General features: G+C 37.5%; 1 protein-coding gene across 1 annotated transcript; it reads left to right on the forward strand.

Annotated features, from left to right (window-relative positions):
• The first annotated feature begins 3,094 nt into the window (after positions 1–3,094).
• Positions 3,095–24,529, forward strand: LOC125244444. The gene is made up of 11 exons (XM_048154526.1): positions 3,095–3,140; positions 5,897–6,059; positions 6,272–6,464; positions 6,983–7,051; positions 11,512–11,617; positions 11,816–11,886; positions 11,968–13,839; positions 14,251–14,321; positions 14,391–14,435; positions 15,228–15,299; positions 23,061–24,529. The coding sequence occupies exons 1-7, from the start codon at positions 3,095–3,097 to the stop codon at positions 13,648–13,650; spliced, it is 2,331 nt and encodes a 776-aa protein (XP_048010483.1). The 3' UTR covers positions 13,651–13,839; positions 14,251–14,321; positions 14,391–14,435; positions 15,228–15,299; positions 23,061–24,529.
• The last annotated feature ends 1,214 nt before the right edge of the window (positions 24,530–25,743 follow it).

Below are 25,743 nucleotides of genomic sequence, written 5' to 3' on the forward strand. Positions count from 1 at the left end.
GGTTGAAATACGCCCCCATAATCAATGCCCAATGGAGCAGTATCAGACTCATATTCTGACTAGAATTGAGTATGACCACGTCAGGCTACCTAAAATGTATTCTCCTTTGATTTATGTTACTTCTAAAAATGTTGCCAATCAATTATATATGTATATATACACATACATAATTTTATATATTATATATATATATATATATATATATATATATATATATATATGTGTGTGTGTATGATCATTCTGCATTTGTTGCTGCCTTTCTTCCTCCAATATTTGTTGATAACTCTTTTTGAGATCAACATTAACATCCACTCACATTTATTAAGAACAAAACTAACTGCATAGTATGCATAAAATATTAAGTATAAGAACATACTATAACATCTAAACACTGAATGCTATGTAGTCTATGTATGTGGCTAGTATGTCCCACACTCACTCTCAGTGGCAGACTGCTGAAGAAATCTTCACCAATGGCTGTGGCCACAGCAGCAGGGACGACATATTCCTCAAAGGTCTCTGATAACAGCACCATTCCATCGCCATTTTCATCATTAGAAATTCCTTCAGTGATGATCTCCTCAATGGTTGATGGCTGTTCAACAACCTTAGTTTTTTAAAGAAGGAAAATTGAGTAAAAATTGAATAAGAAATTACATTTAATAAAAAAATATATATTTTTCATATCAAAAATGTATCCTAGGAATGATTAAAATTCAAAACAGCTTGCCTATGCAATGATATTTTTTTTAATGATATTACATTGCTTTTTTTAAAGATATAATCTGGGCTTGACATTTACTTTTCTGCCCACCAGCCACTGTGGCTAGTGGTTTTCTGAAGTTACTAGGCACTCAACATTTTCACTGGCCACAATTTAAACTTTGATACCATGGGTAAAAACTGCCATAAAGATATTTGTAATATTTTCTCATATTTCCAGTATCTCCATAATTTGGCAGCCGGTAGGCTATTTTAGGGCTGCTCTAACTTTAAGACCTGACGCATGGCCCATTATACTGTGCGGGCACTTTTGGGTGCGAGTAAAAATCTGTAGGAATAAGTAAAATTAAGCACAGTACGCACAATCGCACACCGAAATTGAAGCCCTGTAGCACCAACAGTGTTCATCCGGAGAAAATGGAACGGTGGGTAAACTGTCGGAAAAATTAGAGTGCAAGAAAGCGCAGCTGGTATTGTGTATCTGTTCTGCGGAAAATGAGTTTTAGAAGCATTTCAGATATTGATAAATTTATATTTTTGACAAAACTATTGTACTTAGTTCATTATTTCAGATGCCTTTTTAAAAGACTACAAATTAAAAATATATATAATTCAACCTTTTGAAGGCTTTGTAGTGTGGTCTTCTTGAATGTTTACTTGAAGACTTCTCTATGCATTTGCTGGGATCAAATCTCTCCAGAGAAGGTCTCTCAGTGCTGATTCTGATAAGATCCTCTGTGGTGGATATGTGCAGACTGCTTCTGGTGGAGTTTTTGATGCAGATCAGTCCAGAATCCTCTCTCGCACTGTGCAGTGGATAAGTAGAATCAGCATCATCTCGACAAGGTGCAGTATGTTCTGGAAATGAAACAAACAACTGATCGGATTAAATATATACCCGAGTTGGCAAAATATTATTACATAAAGAACTGCAGAAATGGGCAAATTATAAATTGCCTTCTAACTCAACAATGTATGGCTTTTGGTGGACAAAGTTTGCCACAAGCTGCTGTAAGACTCGTCTTGAAATGTTTGCCTTACAAGTGTCTTCAGACTTTTTCCACTCCCCTTGAACTTTGTCTGTCTGGCATCCCCCTCTAACCCAAAGCACACAGTTATAAATAATGATATCCATAAACATCTAAACAATCTACAGTGTAATGGGGTAACATCTTACCTTTACAGCACTTCTTGAAAATGTTGTAGAAGAACATGCACTTGCTCACTGCCATAACCTAGTTGAATGTCTTCATCTTTTGGCCATGTGTCACGGTTAAAAATTTTGAAACTGTCAATTGCAGTATATGCCGGACACTGGCTATCTTTGTTTATTAGACTGCCAAAGGGAACATGTACGCAGCCTTTGTACCATCTAAGATGCCTTCAAAAAAAACTATTGTTCCTTTGTGTTATAGTTTCTTAACAAATCACAGTTAACAGTACAAAAAGTTATGTAATTTACTTTAAGCCACTTTAACTGAATAATAGATTATAATAGTCTAGTATAAGCTTAGCTACCTGTAAAATGCATGTTTTTAGCGTTATCTACACCTTCCATGACTTAATGAAGCCCAGCTAAGGCTTCGCCCTGCCATAGAGAGACGTCAGTTATCCTCTGTCCACATTTAAAGACATATCAAGAATCGGGACATTTCCATCTTTAACAGTAGTCTTTCGGACCATCTGAAACTAGAAAAGTACAGTCAAATAAAACATTGTTGCGAATGCAATACATGTGAAAACCATTACATACAACTGCAAAGGCTAGATTAAGACTTCCCTGCCAGTTTCAAACATCAAGCTTACTTTAATCAGGCTTTTATAACAAAAGTACTGCAATATATTGTATGTTCTAACAACTGTAAATATTTTCCACCTCTTAACTAACCATTAACTACGACTTTTGTGCAAAAAGTGCAAGTGGAGCACCAACATACTTTTTTAGGTAGCGATACAAGACATGTTAAATTTTATTCTGCATATGATATGACACGGTCTCTTTATCTCTTACAGTGAGAAGGACTGCTTTATCTCTCACAGTTGATTCTGGAGAGATAGAGAATTTCTTCATGGGAGGAGAACCTTTTGTCAGCTGCTTAAAATAGAAGCTATGTTGGATCATGATAACTGTTTAATATCAGCCGATATCGATAATTAGCATGGTAAATTTCGCATCTTTTTTTCTTTGAAGTTTAAGGCAGATTTTTGCCCCTAAGTGAAAGTTGTAGAAACCAGGGGCCTCATTTATAAAGCGTGCGTACGCACAAAACGGGGCTGAAAACGTGCGTACGCCAGTTCCTGCGCAAAAGGTAGGATTTATAAAGAAAAACTTGACGGGAAAATGTGCGCACCTACACGCAAAGTTTGACCCATGCGTACGAACATTTTGGAGACGAAGGGAATTGGCGACACCGATGGTGAGCTGAGGGACTGACGGCAGATGAAGGAAAACCACTTTAAATCCTAATTATGAGTCATAATCATAAATACAGTGCATGTTCACAATAACAGTTTAAATAAATAAAAGAATGATTTAAACTTGCATGGAAACTCACGTTTTCATTTTGATTTACATTAATATTAGGCTACACTTTCACTAATGGCGATAAGCACTGAAATTACATTATGCAATCATTACGGAGAAGTTAAACAAAAATAATATGAATTTAGATAGCAGATGTGCTACTTTCGATCAGTTTTCCTGTGACACGCTGTTTTAATGACAGCGAGGAGTGATGGGTGCACAATAATTCCTCTTTAAACTAAACTGCAGATGTTATGACAAAATATTCTAGTGAGAACGATGATCAGTGATGCACACTTAACTTGGATATTATGGAAGACACTGCTGGATTCGGTGGTTCGGTCCGTTGTCCATTTGAATAGGTCAATAATATCTTACTGTACAACCACAGCTGCAGGAGGTGTTGATGGTGTGAGGATCTTCAAACAGTTACTGTATTTGAAGGATATAATTTGGGAAAACGGTAAGATTTGCCTTTCCTTTTTTAAAATACTTTGCTCGATCACTGCCGGCATGGGCCTTTGAACTGTTATAAATCAACTCTATATTAAAACCTTTATCTGGCCACCAAGCCCCGAAGGGGCTAATGGACTCTGACCCGCTGGAAAATGGTCATTGTAGAGATGCTATGGACTTTGGAGTCTGTTCCGCAGTGGCCGTCCAAACCACCTGACCTGCAGTATTTGTTTTTTTCGTGGCCGCCCAAGCTACCTGACCTGCCGTGGCCGCCCAAGCTACCTGACCTGCTGAGGGTCGTGGGAACAGCGCCACCTACAGCATGAGATATGAAAAATGGCTATTTTGGCCAATAACTTTTGAACCACCTGACCTGCCGTGGCTGCCCAAGCCACCTGACCTGCCGTGGCTGCCCAAGCCACCTGACTTGCCGTGGCTCTCCGTGGCACCTGACCCACCATGGCTGCCCGTGGCACCTGACCCGCCATGGTGGCTGAGTTCCTGGAACCTGCATTGGGGACCCTGTTCATGTCTGCATACCAGTCCCCAATGCACCCACCCCCCTCCTAGCTGTTCCGTTTACGTCGCGAGGACGCGCCTTCCGGTAGGGGGACATTATGTCATGATCACAGTCTGCTCCTGTCAGTTCCCGGACTACACTTCCCACAATCCTCCCTGCCAGTCACATGTTCACTCCACACCAATCACCTGTCGCCACATACAGCCATGCACACACTCCTCACTAATCACCACACCCAGCTGCAGCTTGTTACCTGGACTATAAAAGGACTCTCACTCACACCATCCAATCGCGAAGTCTTGATTACCATTGTGTCATTTCTGAGCGTTTCTATCCTGTCTGCCTGCTTGTTATCGTTCCTGTGTGTTTCTTGTTTTTGACCCGTTGCTGCCTGTCCTGATCTTTGCCTGTCCCTTGACTACGACTCTGCCTGTTCCTCACTGTTCCTGTTTGTTCCTGTTTTGACCCTGCCTGTACGACCACTCTCACTTGTAAATAAATGCTGCACTTGGATCTCCCGCCTGAGTCTCCATTTGTTACAGATATGTTCTAAAACATAAAGAGGATATTGGATGATTTTTATCACTGTAGTGTATTGCACAAATGGCATTTATAGTCCGTATCTAATATTTTCCAATGTCTTGTACCTTTGACGGTGTTAACCATAGTGTCACGTGGATGGGAACGTGCATGGAAATGATATGCAGATGAGGTTATGCATAGTAAAACTAGTAATTCCGCCATACATTATAGTTATCCTTTTTAACCCGCTTAAAATAGCGGCACGTTTAATTTTGTGCTTTAATTTACTCTTTGGAAAATTAATCTGATGTATTTCAAAAAATATAATGTTGAAATCGTGGGAATTTCAGTAGTAAAAACAAGTAATGGACAACGGCCTTTTAAGTTGCCTTTTACAAGTATAACAAAAAAACAACATTAATTATAAGTATGCTTATTGCAATGCTAAATAATAGTTGACAAATGTTTATAATACATACGTTGATACATTCATTAAAAAAATCTAAAATATTAAAATGATAAATACATAAATATTAAAAATATATTGCAGTAAACGCACTAAAAGCTTAAAGTGTAATTAAGCATATGTTTATTATCAATGTACTTCTAGTATACTTTTTAGAAATATATTAAAATGCTATTCAAAATATTTTTAATGCACTTCAAATAAGAATGTTGGTAATACAATTGTATTATAAATATACTATTTGTATTTCAAGTATATATTTTAATACATTTAATACTACGCCTTTTTCACCCGGGGAGCTTGCGCTGCCATTTGGACATTGATCGAGGGGATAAGTGGTCTGTGTCGCGTGCGGTTCAAATGAGTTTTCTGCTCTTGGCACGTAAACATTATCGAGCATTTATCGTGAAATTATATAACGATAATTATCGTTATCGTTTAATTGCCCAGCCCTACTTTAATTATAATAGAAAATGTTCATGGATTAATCCATAGAAATAAATTGGTAGTGAAGAAGCCGTTCCACCACTTAATTGACTTTTTTTTTTAAATAACCACAAAAAACATCAAATTAAATTTATTAACTTTTTTTGATCAGTTAATTATTTCAATTTCTACTACTATTTGACAGCTCTGCATTGTTTAAAGTTTATTACTCTCATTTGGTTATCATGTGTGTCTTTAGGTCGGGGTGTGTTCAGCTGCCGGCCCTTTGAAAAAGGAGATTTCCTCTTTGAGTACAGAGGGGAAGTCATTACTAAAAAGGAACAAGAAAACCGAGAGAGAATTTACCATAACGCACTCAAAGTTTTTATGTTTGATTTTCAGTTCAATGGACAACAGTTATGGTATGTAACCGAAATGTGTATTTAAACAGAGATGCAAACTCTGCTACCTCATTATCAGTTGAAGTAGTTAAAAAAAAAGTATTAATTTTTATTGTTTGATGAATATTTTGAATTGTTGGAGGGATGTACTTCCGACATGCTAACATTCAATATGCTCAATCCGTTCCCTTACAGTACAATGTGTCATTGTTATTGTATACTTGATATTTTAGTGTGGATGCTGCCAGAGAGGACGGATCACTAGGGAGACTGGTAAATGACGACGAAGTGAACCCAAACAGCAAAATTAAAGTTACAAGAGTGGATGGAAGACCCCATCTGTGTTTATTCGCACTCAAAGATATTGGTTCAGGGGAAGAAATCACTTATAACTATGGTAATTCGGATTGGCCATGGAGAAGCAAGGTAGTTATATAAAGTTTATATAAAGTTATCTTAAGTAGAAATAGTAGTATAGAGTGGTTAAAGGGGTCATATAATGTTATGTTTTTTCCAGTCAGATTTGAGCCAGTCGACCTAGTGACATCACTTTATCGGACGCCACTCTCACGATTGATAATTGACAAGATGAGACTTATTTAGACTTGACTATTTCAACTTGTTCAGTCCTATTCAAAATGTTAGAAACTGACAAGTAAACAGATTTCTGTTGACCTTATTTATCAATATAAGCTAATATGAGGTATATCTTGAAGTGTCTAAACTCACAGGTCCTGTGTAATCCTCACCATGTAAGGTTCAGACATTAGCAGGTCTGTTAGTTTTGTGCATTAGATATGAACTCATGAGAATGATATTAAGTAGTAGTATTGAGACGCACGGTCCTGTGTAATCCTCACCATGTAAGGTTCAGACATTAGCAGGTCCGTTTGTTTTGTGCATTAGATACAAACTCTCGATGACTGTTCGTCTCTTGATTTTAGACTTCCAAAGAGATGCCGTGTCAGGCTGCTGATGTGGACAAATGCAGTTCCTTTGCAGTCATTGCAAAGGTAATTTTGAACTTCAGTGACTTTACTGTAGATGTATGAACTCATGAGAATGATATTAAGTCTTGTGTAATCCTCAAATTGACAAGTCAAGGAGGACTGAGTAAATTCATTTGAGTCTTCTGAAGGTCTTTATTCTTTGTGTTTTTTTGTGTGTGTTTTTTGCTTGATCTATCACAATATTTCTTCTATCAGTTTTTTGAAATGTGATTGTTGTGACCCCCTAAAAAACTGCCCCACACAGTTGTGGTGTGAAATCTTTTCCTATCTGTATAACAATATTCTTGGTGGACTGGCACCAAATGTTCCTGGTTCTATACAATGCCTTTCTATAAGTCCCCAGTGAGTGTACCTTTGTTTTGTTTTGTAACATTTATCATACTGTGTACTGTTGAAAGGTGACAGAGAATGAAAAAAACGTTTTTGCCTTGTCTTAGTTGAATAACAGTAGTCTACCCGCATACACGAACATACAAAAAGTGCTAGACATTCTGAACATCTCCGTTTCATAGAAATTCATCATATATATGTATTATATATGATATTCATCATATTATGTAACGTGTCTCACTGCCCCTCCGCTTCAAAATAATTTTCATACATCTACGGCCTCTCGCCTCCAACAGGAAGTAAATTGCAGCAGTGTTCGTGAAGTTCAACAAGAAACAGCGAGTCACGTTCCGAGGTTTGCTCTTCCAGGCTGTGAGTGTGTAAGCGGTGTGCAAACTTTCCATTACATTCCCACCGAAAGAAGTTTACATTCTTTTGAGTGGCAGCAAAGGCAGCCAATCAACGTTAAGTGCTTCCGTTTCATAATGAGGTTGCCAGTTAAGCCTGAAGGGACGCCAAATAGGTGCAAAACCACAAGTTTAATATAGCTGTCTGAGAGAGGTTTTTAGGAAGCTAAGGCATTTCAGACCCAACCAAAATGTTGTTGTCTACATGTCACATCACAGAACAAGGATAAATACCCTGTTCAGTCAATCTATGTCACCTTTGAAGAACAACATATATAATATATAAACATATATAAACATATATATATACTTTCCATATATATACACTTTCTTTCCATTTACTGTACAATTTTTTCATATACTTATAATTCCACTCTGGGTCCACTCTGGTTACGTGTGAGAGTGTCAGTGTGTCCAAGGACTACTACATCTTGTTTTGTCAAGGTAGCTACATGCTCTGCACAATGGAAAAATCCCAAGACACAGAAAGTGAAGCCCAAGAAATAAAAAATATTTAACTATATATATATATATATATATATATATATATATATATATATTAGGGCTGGGCAAGTTAACGCGTTTTTATCGCGTTTTTATCGCGTTAACGCATTAATTAATTAACGCCGACAATTAGTTTATCGCGCGTTAACGTACTTTTTATTTTGAAAGTCCGTTGCTCACTGCGTTTGAATCATACACATAGATAGACTACAACCGAATACAACACAAACCATGGGTCACAGGAGGGGTGGGATGTTTATCAGTAGGCTACTGGCTGCTTGGGATGAGCGTCATCACGCGTCTCAACCAATGAAAGCATTTGTTGTGTGCCTAAGAGAGCTACAGCGCGAAAAAGAAAATATCTGGTGCGGACAGAAAAATGGAAAAGGTACCCACTGCTTATCACTCAATAAAAGAATCACATTGCTAAGTGTTTTTGAACGTTTTGATTTCGTTTGGTTTAATAATTAACATTACCTTTGCGAGTCTGACTCTCACTGCGCTCGTGAATTAGCAGAACTTGATGGGGACATTCAAATGCTTAACAAGAAAAACGCTTCATGTGACAAACAATTCTGTACATGTTTATTAAAGCATACTGTGTGGAGATACGCAAATGAGCCCAAAATATGAATGCAACACGTTTATATCTTAAACGGTTTCCTCTCATGTCATCTCAAGAAAACGCTTCATGCACTTAGACTGATATTAAAGAGACCAAATTCTATTTACAAATAAAGCACATGCAGAAAAACGGATGACACCAAAATATAAACTTTCAGTATCACTTAAAATGTAAGCATTTTATACATTTTCTTCATAACGGTTTTATAAAGGTAGGAAATTGCTTAGTGTGGTTGTCATTTGTTAAAATAAATATAAAAATACAGTGTGTTCGTGTCCGTCTGTCTGCTGAATTTGACACATAATCTCTGATTCTCCTCATCTGTGATCATGGAAAAGGGGAATTACAATGACAAGTAGGCCTACTCAATATGCTCGTTTAAGCATCATTTAAACGTTTCCAACAAATAAATGAATCGACTTTTCTCAGTGTGTTAATTACATAGATTTATTTGGATATTCATACGATGGCTGAAGCAGCAGTGAGCGTCCAGCGTGCGACACGGTAAACAGATCAACACTGTAAACGAAATTCTACAAAACTTCAGTGAAAAAAATAAATAAATAAATAAAATGATCATGCGATGCGATAAAATAGCTTCTATTCCCTGCAAACGGATACCATTAAAAATGTTAACGTTCCACTTAATGGCAGAAACAAAACAAAAGGTAAGCAAGAATCCGTATTAATTTCAGTACGAGTAATAGAGGGCGATCCTGTCAAAATGGCGGCGGCGCCGCCCCGGCATGCAACGAGGTGTGACGTCGGTTCGTATTCTCTATTGCACTTTTGTTCATACAGCAGTACTTTGTAAGAATAAAATTACGCAATACACTACTTTTGATTTCATTATTGAATTTTGCGCATGCTGCGATTAAACGCGATTAATCACAGAAAAATCATGCGATTAATCGCGATTAAAATATTTAATCGTTGCCCAGCACTAATATGTATATATATATATATATATATATATATATATATATATGGGGTGTACCGTTTTGGTACAGGGCTTTCGGTACGGTACATGTGTGCACCGAATGCAATATTTTGTATGCGGAACATATGTACATTTTCGTGTTTCCACACGAACATATTAAGTGGCGGAAGTCTCCGCGTTCAGCGCAAATCGCGCCTGCAACTGATTCTAAAGTTTTTGTCAATCACTGTACAGATTGCCACTGATCTCTAAACTTACCCGTCGTCACTGTAACCTAAACCAATGAAATCGACTGCAGGGCGGGATTTCCACTGAAAATAAATCACACACCGCGCGCTGTACAACAACATACACGGCATGCTTTAGCCCAGCCTCTCGCTAGCTGTACCTGCTACCTTAGTCTCTAGCAGGAGGGTATTTTCCATAGACAGTAAAAGAAATGGACACAGCGACCCCATTGGAACTCAATTGAGACAAGTGAAGCCCATTTTTAGCGATTTTTAGCACTTCCGTTTCTGACGTGCAGACTCAAACTAAGCTTGATGACGTCCGCAACCTGTCTGACAGATGTAAATCTTCTAGTAGCTGTGCGTGCAAACCGCCATCGTTAATCTTGCAGAGACGGCGAGCTTGAGCGGGGAGTTCTTTGGCGTGAGTGAGCAGGAGTAAGTATTCTGATTAATTATTTTGTATAGTATTTTAAAATGTAACGCCAGTACGCCATATTAAGTTAATGCATACTATTGCCTGCGAGCTTCTCCTCCTGTCTGTACGGTAATTTCTCTACTGTGCGACAGAGTCGAGTGGTTATGACGCAATCGTTAGCCTATTTTTACAAAAACTGTTTCTACGGGGCCATAATGTAACATAGAAGGTAATGGAGCCCTTTATACATTGTCGTGTATCTTTAGAAATAAATAATGGACAAATGGAGTCTTTAAACGACTCAGATGTAAAGTTATTCGCTGTCAAAGTGACGCCAAAATGAATGGGAGTCAATGGGATGCTAACGCAAGTGAAGTTCTGCTACAAGATGGCGGCACGCGGCCGACTTCAACTTCCGGTCGACTTCCTTGGGCACTGGTATTTTCTACAGCTGGAGACATTGTACCTGCCAGCAGATCTGCCCTTTCCATAGACAATGTGGACAAGTTAATTTTTTTGACAAAAAACATAAGTTGAACGAATCTGAGCAGCAGTAAAAAAATAAAAGCAGTTTTATTTTTTTGTATTTTATATATTATATTTTATTAAAAAGTGTTTAAAGTGTAAGCCAATTGTTTTAAAAAGTTTATAGTAATAAACAACCTGCAGTTGTTTGCGTTTCTTTCCCCTACTGTACCGAAAAATGAACCGAACCGTGAATTTAAAACCGAGGCACATACCAAACCGTGATTTTTGCGTACCGTTACACCCCTATATTATAGTTTATTATATTATATTATATTATATTATATTATAAAAGTATAATTACTATGCAAAAAGTTATAAAGATTTAAAAGTTAATTTCTAAACAATTTCATTCATTACAGGGATAATAAAAAACATTTATTTTCAAAGAGGAACAGAATACAAACAATTCATTGGTTTTGATATTCTACACCACACAAGTGTCAGTTAGGATCAAATTCTTATCTTTTGGTTTTTTGATCAACAGGACTGTGTTCATGATCTTGTCCCTGAAGAAATGTCAAGTTTAGAAAAATGTGTCACATGTGGAGGACCCTTTTCACCTCTGAAATGGTCAGGGGTGAGGTGTAAAGGTATTTTTTTGAGAATGGAAGGGGGGATCCATCCATATCTTTTGAACATGATGCCGCAGGAACACTTTTTAAAAACTGCTCCATGTGTAACTCTGCTATATGTTCACAATGAGCCATTTGCAGCTGCACTCACTTTTTATGAACTTATGAACATTATGATCTTCCTTTATTAATTAATTCTTAATTTTCTCTGTCTAGTTTGCTATGAGTCCTGGCACAAAAAGTGCTATGTTAAGCACAAGGTGAACATCACTGAAACTCTTCCAGTAGTAAGTGTTTTAGTAGAATTATTCTCAGTGAAATGCTTTCCAAGTACACAAAATATAAATGTATTTTTTAATCATTATCAGGTTTGTGAAGAACAAAGTTCAAGTGAGGTTGCATCATCAGAAGAGGAATATGTGCCTGATTCCACAGCGGATTCGAACAGCTCATGGGACAGCATAGCGGAGCCTTTAAAAATCAGTCGCAGTCAACATTTAGAATTACAGAATTTTGAGGGGTGCGCCAGCAATTCTATTTCCAAAAAAAGACACCACCAAGAAACTTTTGTAGAGGCAGAGAGAGAGTCTGCTTCTGAAGCTGCAGAATCAAGTCAGCTTGAAGTATCGGGCGTTACTGCCAAAGTAGGAAATGCTGAAGGCATAATTGTTGATGATAGCGCTGATGCTGGGGCTGAACAGATCTCAAACACATCCTCCTCTCTCAAAAATAAAACTTACTGCTACATTTGTGGAAAAATACAGACAAAGTTTACACGTCACCTAAAACGTCATGAGAAAACTTATGCAGATGTTGCTCAAGTTTTAAGTCTTCCCAAGAAGTCCAAACAGCGCCAGAAAATGCTTATAAAGCTACGCAACAAGGGAAACCACATTCATAACTCGGAGGTCTTAGCAAGTGGAGTTGGATCCTTAAAACTAAGACGCACAGCAAAGACAAAATACAATGCAAAAGACTATATTCACTGCATGTACTGCCAGGCATTATATCTCCGAAGAGATCTGTGGCGACATGTGAAGAAATGTTCTTCAAAACCAGTAGAAGCCAATTCAGAGATTGGAAGAAAAAAGGTATTGTCTTTGGCCTCTATGAATGAGTCCGCTCTTTCTCAGCAAATATCCCCAGGTGTTTGGAAGATTTTAGATGTCATGAAAGACGATGAGATAACTGCTACTGTGCGAAGTGACTATTCTATTCTTCAGCTGGCCCAGTCATTTTTTAATAAACATGCACAGGATCCCACCGACTATGACTATATTCGCCAGACACTCAGAGGAAGTGGAAGACTTCTGCTTACGCTTCGCAAGGAATTCTCAATACAAACTCTTGAAGATGCTGTGAGACCAGCAAATTTTGATGTGGTGATCAAAGCTGTTAAGAAAGTGTCTGGGTACGATGACGAAAAGCACTGCTACCGTACTCCAAGCCTTGCGTTAAAGTTGGGTCACTCACTCCAGAAAGTCAGTGACATTTTACATTGTAGAGCACTGATGGCAGAAGACAGTAACCTGATAAAGTCAACCCAGAGTTTTAAAACCCTCTATGCTACAAAGTGGTCAGAACTCATCTCCCACACTGCTTTAACTACGCCTTCCACTCTTCCTTTTACGAAAGATGTTCAGTGTCTTCATAGACATCTGGAGAAGTCTACAGAACAAGCATTGAAGGACTTGGAAGACCACAGTTCACCAAAATCATATAGTGAACTTTGTAAAGCCACCATGGCAAATGTAATACTTTTTAATAGGAGAAGAGGGGGAGAAGTTTCAAAGATGACGCTGAATGGTTTTCTGGAGAGAGACACAAGTGCCCTGCACAAGGATGTCGCTTTTGGACTGACACAATTTGAACTTCACCTTTGTCAACACTTCAGTCGTGTTGAATTAAGGGGTAAAAGAGGCCGGAAAGTTGCAGTGTTACTTTCACCAGACATGGTGACGGCAATAACACGCCTAATAGGGCTGAAAACCCTGAGCTCCTCAGGTCAACGCTATTACGGAAACATGTCGCAACTTTGTCACAGATCTTGAATCTCAAGAATCATGAGTTAGACCAAGTTGTTGACTTCCTTGGGCATGATATTCGCGTTCATCGTGAATTTTACCGACTTCCAGAGGCTACTACCCAGCTGGCCAAAATCTCCAAATTACTACTTGCCATGGAGAAAGGGTCTCTCAGAAACCTTCAAGGCAAAACACTTGAGGAGATTGAAATTGAAGGTAGGCGTGGGCTGGTTAGCAGTTTCAAGGCATACAGAGGTTTTAAACAGTCAAGGTTTCAAAACCACTAAAATTTTCTGTGATACCGTTTCCAAAGTATGAGCTGCATCAAAGTCATGTTATTGATTTGATATTTACATTTAATATGAAGAATATTATAAATTAAAGGCTTTATTTTTCCTGGCATACATTTTGTATGTTTCTTAAAAATTAAATATATTGTGTCCATTTAAAAGGTTATCATACTTCCTGAATCTCATACTGGCCCATGCGGTAATGCCATTTAAAGTTAAGTAAAAAATTAGAACTGTAGCAAATGTGTTTTAGCAAAATGGAACACGCTTTGTATGTAGGCAATCTATAGCACTTGAATCTCATTATTCATCAAGGTAAAATAATTTATTTTCTTAGATCACCTACAGTTGACCGAATCAAGTGCAGAGGTGAGGTCGATGAAGGAAATCTCACATATCCACAGACTGGTAAGTACAGTGTGATTTTCTTGAATTTGTTTTATGAAATCACATGACACATGTTAAACTTTATTACAGATTCTACAGAGATGAAAAGAACAACACAACCTGTTGAAGCTTCAGGTTCTTATTTATTGTTACCAGATGGTTAAACTTTTAACAGTGAAACAATTTGCTATGATGTATCCCTAACCAATTGTTATTTCACTGTCAAGTCAGTAACTGTGTAATCTCTTACTGTTTTCTTGTATTTCAGACATAATTTGAGGGGATGTTAATTTGTGTCTGAATTACAAGAAAACATCTCTGGTTGCGTATGATGTCACGTTGGTAGGAGTTACCAACGAATTGGGATCACGCTAGGGATTTTTACCCGCACTGGCAGGCGGGGCACGGAATGCAAATCCCGCACACCAATGTTCATTGACTCGTTTTGCTTTCACTCAAAGGCAGTTGGTCTCCCTACTGTGATCCCAATTGGTTGGTTACTCCTACCGACGTGACGATGGCAATTAACCGCTCACGCAAAAAGACTGCACACACAGTTGGTTTGCATTTTACAGGTGGGCTGAAATGAGGTCACATGCAGGGATGGTGAAGGGTATAGTATGTTTAGTTTGCCAATTCGATTTTTGAACGTTTTCTGGTTTGGTCTGCATTCTGCAAAAGTTTGGATGAAAGCAGACTGACTGCACACGCCAAGTAAAATTCAGTCCCATGGATTTAAGTTTCAGTGGAAGAGGCAAAAACATAAGAAATCTCATTATTATTGGGAGAAAGAGACACAGGAGAGTAAACATTCTCTTCATCTAATTTGAACATTGCAAGTTAACCAAACTCACTCTGTAATACTTCTACTCATTTTTTTTTATTTGTTTGTATGTATTTAATGGAGTAAATTACATTTGATTACAGGTTCTGCAGGACTGCTGAATGCTAGGCAAACTTGTTGAGAAACCTCCAGGCATGTCTGCGCATTATCACAAGGTTAGCCCTTATCCTGAATCTACTAACATGTACACCTTTTTTGATTGTTTTTAGGTTATGAAATAATACACAGTGTATTCAGACCTCCTCCACTTGTTTCAATTTAGTTGTCACAGCAAAAATTGAGATAAACGCAAGGCACGTGAGCTAAATTTCAAGTGATGTGGAGTACAGCAGTAGAAGCTTTAAATGATGACCAGGACACTCTTTTCAATCTAACAAATTTACTCATTAAAATGTTGCAGTGTAACAATGAACGTAAGCATGGCTGCCACTTTTCAATGTATACGACGGCAACTACAGAGTCTCAGCTTGCTCTTCCACTTTAAAATAAAATTCACAATGAATTTTAAGAAAATAATGTTTTTACCCCTTCAACTGTTTATTTCTCAATTACTGTATATAATGTAAATATGTTTTAACTTAAACCATATTTGAACTTTCCTTTTCAGCTGATTTTAAAGTACACACAAATCCAACTTGTATTTAAATGTTTTAATTAAACATTTTTCCACATTCCCCCGACGAACAACTGTTTATCACTAATTAGCCCATATTTAATAAATCTCTAAAGGATACTGCCATTTCAAAAGTTTGGGATTGGTAAGATTTTTAATGTTTTTAGAAGTCTCTCCTACTCACCCAGGCTGCATTTATTTGATTAAAAATACAATAAAAACATTATTATTGTGAAATATTATTACAATTTTAATTAACTCTTTTTAATTTTAATGTATTTTATAATGTAATTCCTGTGATCAAAGCTGAATTTTCAGCATCATTACTCCAGTCTTCAGTGTCACATGATCTTTCAGAATGATTTGATGCTCAAGAAACATTTGATTATTATCAGCATTTGATAATTTTTTTCCCCCCAGGATTCCTTGATGAATATAAAGTTCAAAGGAACTGCATTTATTTTTAAATAGAATATTTTTCAACATAATAAATGTCTTTACTGTCACTTATGATCAACTTAATTCGTCCTTGATGAATAAAAAAATATTGATTTCTATATTTTTCCTTCAAAAAAATAAATAAAAATTCTTACTGAACCCAATTTTTTACCAGCATCATCACAGGATTAGGATCAAAAACAACGGCAACAGGTCTCCTTAAAACACTGCCTGTGAAGGTACAAACAGTGTAGGAACACACAAGTCCATCTCTTTGATCAAGATGGCATCTCCCACTTTCAGCATGTGAGCTGACTTCAAGTCCATCAGCAGTTCCAGAAACTAGTTAACAGCTTCTGCAGATATCTCCATCTCATGTCCTCTCTGCTCACTCTTTGGTGGTAAAGACGCAAGTCTTTTTCCCATCTGAAAGTGCGAGTTTGAGTGGCTGGAGCACTGATGCATCACATCAGCATGGCCTCCACCTCCTGTAAGCATGGGAGGCTGACACTGGATTTGACATACAACGGCCCTTTATATCTATCCATGTCACTTCTAAGGGAGGGGACCATAGTGTGGTGGGCTGATCTATTTCCGAATTTGGTAACACTTTACATGCTGAAACTGACATGACACCTTAATGATCATGACATGACACATGTCATGAACATGAAGGTTTTCTGCATGTTTGACAACTGTCAATAGCCGGAATTGCACTATAGAGCCACTCACAGAGTCAATAGCCTCCGATCTCCAGCTGCGTAGCCAAAATAAAGATGCGTTTGGATTGTCGAGGCCAATAGCGCGGCTGCGCTTCAGTAATCCCGCCCTTAATACTCCTACCTGTATCTAATGTCACACAGTACCGCCTGTTTTACCGTGAGGACGGAGGAAGTCAGTTCAATCTGACTAGAGACGGGGATAGATCGGCATCATTACGACGAGGCAATATCAGATCAATAATTAAGCAATAGTAAACTTTACGGAGTGATTACAAATAAAGCATTCATCTACCTAATGTGCTATTAAACTATACACACAGAGTATGTTAAAATACAGGTATGCACGTGTGTCTGTAAACATGTAACATTGGGTTTGTAATTATAGTTCTATGGCAATGTAAACATACTTGCACATTATAAGAGGTGAGAGATCTTTATCCATAAAATTGTAAGTAGTTCAGCATCACATGAAACCGAAAGTAACTGTCAAATAATGTCAATCAATAAATACTTTAGTCTATAAAGAACTGCCTGATTGCTAAATAGGACTGAAAATCATTGCATCTCATATCAAAATGTTTTAGAAATCATTCGAAAATTGGCTCATTAAGAAACAACTTTGAATCTGCGCAAGTCTTTAAAAAGCTATGTAACAGTGGTTAATTTAATAATGATTATATTTATCAATTTGTTGTATCTTAGCATTTCTGTATGTGTCATTATGTGATCCTTATTAAGCAATAATTTTCAATATAGTAAACTGACAAACAGCCTTATTCATTATAGCGGGATACTTTATTTACATGTAAAGTTTATATCCGTGCACAAATGGGTGTATTTTAAGACCCCAAACTCCCGTCTGATTTCAAAATCCACGGCTTTATTTCTGTAATAGACACAAAACAATAAAGGAGCACATTTGTGATGTTTTGTATAACTGGTCTGTAAATACACATACAGTATACACATAAGGTTTGCTACATTCATATGACAGTTACATTAATCTCCAAAACACCAGAAAGCATGGCTACAACTAAAACAGTTTTACTATAATAAAACCATGGTTACTTCTCTTAAGAGCTGGCTAAAATATTTAACAGAGATGATAATATAACACAAAAAAACCCCCCTAAAACACCCATGTAAGGCACTTATGCAGTCGTTATTTGTATTGTATTTCAAGTGTTTTTTGTATGTAACCGTTATGTAGCAAATAAGTTAACTCACCGACTGTAGTTAGCATCGTGAGTCGAGCGATTGCTCCTCCAATACAAGGACGATTGTCCAATAACAGACATCTGCTATATCATTTCTCAGCACTGTTGCGATTTAAAGACTTTGTTCTGTGCCCGTAACTTTGTAAACTTCTCTCTAACCGATGTCCAGTGTGTGCCGGATCCTTAACATGGTCTTTGTTTCTACACTCAAAAAAATGATTCTAGCTGCTTGTTCAGTTTATTTAAATAAAATAAGCTGAACCAACACAAATCTTTAGTTTTTTACTTAATTGGCATTTGCACTCAATTGTATTATGTTAAATGAAATTAAATTTGCAAAATGTTAGGTTAACCTAAACCATTTGTGTTGGGATGACATGAATCATTTATGTTGCATTGATTGAAACTGGGCAGTGGATTTCTAGTTCCCAGCATGCTTTGCGTAGGGAAAGATCAGGACAGTAAATGTTGAACTTAAGTGCTGTTTAATGTGTTTTTAGTAAAGGGAAATACCTTTTAAAGTTTGATGTTCAGTTATATTTGACATTTAAAAGAGTTTGTTATATCGATTTTTTTGAGGTTACCATTATGCTGAAGTGTAGACCTTGTGGTTAGGCTATGGGTGGCTGCATGAAATAAATCTATGTTGTTCTCAACAAGCCTTAACTGTGCTAAAGCCAGTGATGAGAAGTTCTTTACCTGATCATTACTTGCATGCTATAAACGTTACTTAGCATATGAAAAAGTGATATTTTAGTTTAGTTTTTATAGAAATATAAATAAATTAGTTTGAGGGCCAGCACTTAATTTACACAGTCTACATATGGTCATCAGCTTTATCCCTCTCAATGGTCATGAAACATGTATGTCTGTGTACAACAGCTATTCACAACCTAAGCACAAGCGCACATCTTCACCATGATGGTAACAAAATTTTTTTTATATATATACGCTACAAACTCTTTTAAATGTTCAAAATAACTAAACATTAAACACTAACAGGTCTTTCCATTTCCTTAAAAGTGCAGAAAACTTGAGCAACACTGCACAAGGGCACCAGTCTGAATTGCAATAGCACTGGTTGGATCAACAAGAATGAATTATGTTCAGGAAACATTCACAGAATATGTCAAATGAAACTGGTGTGATCTCATTCAATTAGCATGAATTTTACTCATCAGTACAATTAACCTATCTTAAGTTCAAATAAATCAGTTAAACTGTGTGGAAATAGGTGTCATAATTGAATTAAGTTAGACCAACAAGTTATTTTTTTGAGTGTACAGATGCTGATAATTTTCTTCAGTCCGAAGTAAGATGGAAGGCATCTTCTGTTGATCAGTAAAGTACTGGTGATCCCAAAAGTTTTGAAGCCCGACGATGCAAACATGGCTATTGAGTGTCATGCGCTCAATTATGACTTTTTTTATTGCAATATGACATAATAATAAAAATAAAAATAATAATAATTCCTTACATTTATATAGCGCTTTTCTGGGCACTCAAAGCGCTTTACATATTGAAGGGGGAATCTCCTCAACCACCACCAATGCGCAGCATCCACCTGGATGATGCGACGGCAGCCATATTGCGCCAGAACGCCCACCACACACCAGCTTATTGGTGGAGAGGAGACAAAGTGATGAAGCCAATCAGTGTATGGGGATAATTAGGAGGCCATGATGGACAGAGGCCAATGGGCAAATTTGGCCAGGATGTCAGGGTTACACCCCTACTCTTTTCGAAGGACATCCTGGGATTTTTAATGACCACAGAGAGTCAGGACCTCGGTTTAACGTCTCATCCGAAGGACATAGATGTCTTTATGGTTTAAGATGTCTTTATGACACCTAGACAAAAACCAATACATCATAACCTGTCAGTGTCTTTTCATTCAACTTGACATTACCATGACAACATAAATTGTAATAAACATGATATAGCAGATTAATTATCATTGGCTTCATGACAGCCAGTGTCAAAACCAGCCACCTCATGTAATGCTTACCCATAAAGCTAAGTGGTTTCTTAATATGATTAATCTGTCATGTTCACTTCATGTAAAGTGTTGCCTAGAATTTATTATTTGGTGGAATGTCTCTTTGTTAGTTACCTGGTTTGCTCCACTGCAGTGCTCTCTCTGTTCTCAACATCGTTTTCCAGAAACTGGATGAGCTGGTCGACTTTCCACTCACCACTGGAGTCTTGTCAGCTCCATGTCTTTTGGTATAAGCTGTAGTAGCACTGGACATAGCATGCATCCATATGTCTCACCGTGAACTACAAGTCCAGGCTGCAAATTTGGATTTCACCTTACAAAGAATATTCATAATTTTAAAGGGTCTATTAGTTGTTTAGTTCGGTTGAATCGTACCAGAGTTCGTTTCCCCCTTTGGTGCGGTTCGTTTGGGCAGGTGGCACCAAAGGCGGACCAAACAAGCGTACCGAGACCTGCTTGAAGAGGTGGTCTCGGTACGCTTTCAAACGAACTCTGGAGCGGTTCTTTTGTGGTGAGAACGTGATCCGATCTCGAATAGACCCAACTGCAAAAAGTAATTTTTCATTTCACATATAGGAAGAATATCAATTGAAAGTGATCTTCCCTATGCCCTATATTGCCTTCGAAGATCATAGCTTTTAATTGTGCAGGGAGTTGCACAATTGTCTCATTGTGTGGCCGCTAAAAATAAATTTGGAGAATAGAGCAATCAAAAACATCCTTTTATTTACATCTGGAGTGAAAGTTTAAGCGGTGTCCTCTTCCTGACGTGCCCTTCAAGGGCGCAAAAACATAGTTTGAAATTCGTCCATACTCTTTCTCGCCAGGCTTGGGTGTGCTAGGTTTTTAATAGCCTGACATTATCCTACTCAATTCTAGTCAGAATTTGAGTCCGATACCGTTCCATTGGGTTGTGATTATGGGGCGTGTCTCAACTGAACCAGGAAAAAAAAAAATGCCTCTGATTGGTTGGAGGTCTATCCAATTGAGTGCAGAGCCATGGAGTTCAGATTCAAAAGGTTGAACACGCGCGCTCTTTGGTGACGTGGTTGATTACGTTACTTTTGTTCAGCTGTCCATCATCGTATAAAGCCCGCCCTGACAAATTGATTGGTCTGAACTGTGTCTCTTCGGGCATAGTTGCGCCTCAAATGAGCTAACACCAGACCAAACTTCCTGTCCTCAAATGTTGTGGGCGGGGCTAAGTTTGGCTGGCATCCAGGCTAGGTTTTTAATATTAGGGGCATTTTTTTTTTATTAAGGGCTGATTTAAATATTTTTAAAAAATATGATTGGATTTTATACTAACCTTAATACAGTGTTCCACTATAACATCTGTGTGCATTTACTTTTGTGCATAACTGCATTTTCCATTAATGCAACATCCACAATAGTGCTTAATTTGTAAAACAAAAGGTTCTGGAACGCAAAAGGCCTATTAGAGCAGAGGGGTGACGTGATGAGGCAAGTGCAGGTCCCGGAATGCGTAAAAAAACGGTGCTGAAAACCGCATGCTATGTGCTCAAATACGCCCTGTACTACACTAATCTTTGGCCGTGTTTACATTTATGTGTCTGCCTTTTAAAACGCATTACTTTTGCCACGTTTGCGCCTTTCATTTAGATTACTCCGTTAGATTACTCCATTAGATTAAATAGTTTGTCTTCAATGTGTGTTAAGAACTGCAGATAAACAAGGGATGCATTTTTTTTTAGAGTGGATAGGAAGGCGTCTTGTATTGGTCCTGCACCACAGTATGACTAGATGTGGATGTCATCTATCAGTTAATGTACTTTTTGACCTTCACTCTGCTCCGTGCCTTGGTCATGGAAAATTCTTAATGAACTTGAAAAGGCGCTAAAACGCAGAAGAAAAGATGGGGCAGAGCCGAAGCCTGCCACTTGGCTGGATGGGGGGCTTGAAAGACTGGGCAGAGTCAAACCTCAAGCCTGGCTGGTTGGGGGGCTTGAGACCATCGCAGGGCGGGCTAAGCCCTTGACGCCAGGCCTGAGCAATGCACGCAAGCACTTAACGCTGATTGGCTGGCTTTGCTGCCACTCAAAAGAATGTAAACTTCTTTCGGTGGGAATGTAATGGAAAATTGGCACACCGCTTACACACTCACAGCCTGGAAGAGCAAACCTCGGAACGCGACTCGCTGTTTCGTGTTGAACTTCACGAACACTGCTGGAAATTCCAATTTGAATTTGATTCGATCCTCGATTATCTCCCCATTAATTGACTAATAGCAATTTATACATGCTAATTTACATATCTGAATAAAATAAAAATAATAACAATAATGATTATGATAATAATAATAATAATAAAATGGCAGTTTTTGATTGGATGCTTTAGTCACCAACAAAATTCCCACAGTTCCATTTGTGTTATGCCATAGTTTGGACGCGTTTATTATTATTCTGTTTTGTGGAAAAATGAATAAAAATAAATCATATTTTGCGAGGACGTATTTTATTTTTGTTGTCCCAGCCCTAGTTGTTTAAATCAATAATTAATCAATATTGAATTTACTTTTTTTGAATTTACAATTTTCACCAACTGTGACTGTAAAGCTGCTTTGACACAATTTGCATTGTAAAAGGCGCTATATAAATAAATGTGACTTGACTTGACTAAGACAAGGTAAAAATGGTTTTTCATTCTGTCACCAAAAACTGTAATAACATGCCCATTTGGGCTGGTTTGGCAACACATGGGCTCGAACATGAACATTGAGGAACGTTAAGTGATGAGTCAAGATTCTGCTTATGGCAGTTGGATAGTAGTCAAAGTGTGGAGATGATGTGAAGAACACTATGCTGATGCTGCACCTGTAGAGAAACATCTTTTGGTGGAGTCAGTGTGAAGGTTTATCTAGTTTAAAAGTTGAGTTTGTTTTCATTGATTTCTTTGTCTTTTTCTAGTTCCTCTGGAAAGTGCTAGGAGAGCAAAAAAGCATCAATGGTCTCCCATGGAGGTTGCAGCGGTCATGAGACATTTTGACGAACACATCAAAAAAGGAAAACTGGCTACTATGATTGAATGCCAGCAATGCAAGGAGGCAGAAGATCCTGCTCTGGCTGGTCGCTCTATTCTAAACATAAGAGACTTCGTAAGAAATCGTGGTGTGACTTTGAAAAGAAAAAATAATCCTAGCTATAATATGGAAATGTGATGAATTGTCCACCAGTGATGTCACCTCCACACAGTCCATTTAGTTCTAATTTGGTTTAGTTTGCCTGTTAAGTTATGTTTCCGGTGTTCCTTTTTTGTCCTTTTCCAGCCACTAATCAGTTCCTTTACTAAAAAAACAGTTATTAGTCGTGAAGTTCATCATTATACCGTGCATTTAAGCTCCTCTTTAGTTCTCATTTTCTGTCCGGTTTTTGTTATACCTGCAGTTTTGTTGCTGTCTGCCTGTGGATTTACCGGAGTTGTTTTATTTAAATATCCACATTGATTTTGAAACCGGAGCGTTTTCATCTTCATTAAAACATTTCACAAAGGGAACTGAAGACTGTCTTTCCTCTCTCCTGATTATAAAGGATGTAGATGAGTACAAACTAATTCCTTTATACACTTGTGATTACAGCCATGTGAGGTGTGTTGGCCCAAGGGTCCAGTATCTCTACAGCGCTATAATTCAGATTGCTCCTCTGTCTCATTGCTTTCAATCACTTTGCCATGCCATGTGATGTGACATTTTCTTTTCAGTATTTACAGTTCCCACGGAGTCTTAAAAAGTCTAAAATTCAGAAAGTGAAGTTTTTTTTTTTTTTTAAGTCCTAGGTCTTAAATTAAATTTATCCAGGTCTTAAATTTCTTACCTCCGTTCATTCCTGAAAAGTGCTGTTCACAGAAAATAAAGTGGTAATTTAAAACGTGGAGGCAGAAACTGTATGATAGGTGGCCTCTAAAATGGAAAGTTCCGCACTTCGTACGTCACTGGATCGCACTTCAATCCAGTTTTAATTATTTTTTTAAAGAGTATACACATGTAGGCAATCATATTTCACGCAAATCATGCCATAAACTATATTTCAGGTGTTGTGATCTGACTGTACATTGTGGTTTTGCTGAAAAACAAACCTTAAATTTAGTTTAGTAGAAGCAAAAATCCTTTCTGGGTAAATTTAACCAACTAGCCCGTGGCTTACCTGAGCATTTTGCAAACATAGAGGACGCAGAAGCGAAAAATCAACACTGCTTTATTGAAAATCAACTTAAACAGTAGGGCCATCGAGTCATCATGAGCCACCAGCAAGTCATCTTTAGTGTTACATAGTTTTCACTTAGGAGGCTTTTGTTTACCTCAATGCTGTTTACCCTGTTTACTGCCTTGACTTTAATCTGCTCTCTACTGCAATGCACTCTTCTCATTCAGCTCTCCACAAAACGGCTGCGACTGGCGGTCCGAAAGCAAGAAAGTACTGTAATAGACTATACATAGTCCAAAAGGGCAATTTTCTTTTTACGAACAATTCAAACTTTTTTGTTAGTACATTATTTGTTTGTTGTACATTATAAACATGCATAAACATTATGGGGTAGTTTCCTGGACAGGGATCATCTTAGCCAAGTTTAATTAGGAAATATAACTAGTTAACAAACATGCCTTACTAAAAACATTACTTGCATTCTGAGGCAAAACAAAGGGCACTGATGTATTTATAGGTATGTCAATGCAAGTTGTTTTCAGTTCTGACAACTCTTACTTTTTTTTTTTTTTCTAGAACTAGATTAATTTTAATTTTTATTCACAAATAGTATGGATTCTGTTGCTCTAATACTTGTCTGTTTAAGGTTCCATTTATCCATGTTTGACCCTTTAATACACAGAGTTTACATGTTTGTGTGTGTGTATGGCCATGGTCCTGACAACTAAAGTTGGCCCTGTTAATTACTATTTGTGTCATGGGCGGAGCTAATTACTTTATTATGGTTTGTCCTCTTAATACAGCATGGTGTCAGGTTCTTGTATTTTGAGTTCTGATGTGTTTATTCACATTTTGAAGTGAGATTTGTGTTGTATAGCTCAAATAGGATTTTTTAAGATTTATTACATCTTTCTAGCACAAGTGGAAAGGGGTGACTGTTTAGTGTTGCAAAAAACTGGTTTGAAAAAATAGTCTTCCTAATTAACAAAAACCAGTATGTGTGTGTGTGTGTGTGTGTGTGTGTGTGTGTGCGCGTGTACATATATATATACACATACATACATACACACACACACACACACACTTACTAAATAGTGCTAAATAAAAAACAAATATTGGTGTTAAGTAGCTTTTTTTTATTAAAAGGTAAGTATGATGAACCAAAACATTTAAAGAGAAGTAATTTCTTAAAACTTAAGTGTTATATAGCCCACTGAATCATTCTCAGACTTAATGCTGACAACAATGGAAGCACTTGGGAGAGAACTGTCAGGACGTAATATTCTAATTTTCTGAGATACTGAATTTGGGATTTTCCTTAGTTGTCAGTTATAATCATCAAAATTAAAAGAAATAAACATTTAAAATATATCAGTCTGTGTGTAATGAATGAATATAATATACAAGTTTCACTTTTTGAATGGAATTAGTGAAATAAATCAAATTTCTG

The sequence above is a fragment of the Megalobrama amblycephala genome, linkage group LG14 (assembly GCF_018812025.1).
Source record: "Megalobrama amblycephala isolate DHTTF-2021 linkage group LG14, ASM1881202v1, whole genome shotgun sequence".
NCBI classification, from domain to species: domain Eukaryota; kingdom Metazoa; phylum Chordata; class Actinopteri; order Cypriniformes; family Xenocyprididae; genus Megalobrama; species Megalobrama amblycephala.

Bases quoted from the DNA above. Each gene is read 5' to 3' on its own strand.
- LOC125244444 (XM_048154526.1), top strand. From the start codon at position 3,095: ATGCGTACGAACATTTTGGAGACGAAGGGAATTGGCGACACCGATG. The intron at 6,060-6,271 runs GTATGTAACCGA...TTGATATTTTAG, and splicing joins TTCAATGGACAACAGTTATG to TGTGGATGCTGCCAGAGAGG. The intron at 11,887-11,967 runs GTAAGTGTTTTA...AATCATTATCAG, and splicing joins TCACTGAAACTCTTCCAGTA to GTTTGTGAAGAACAAAGTTC.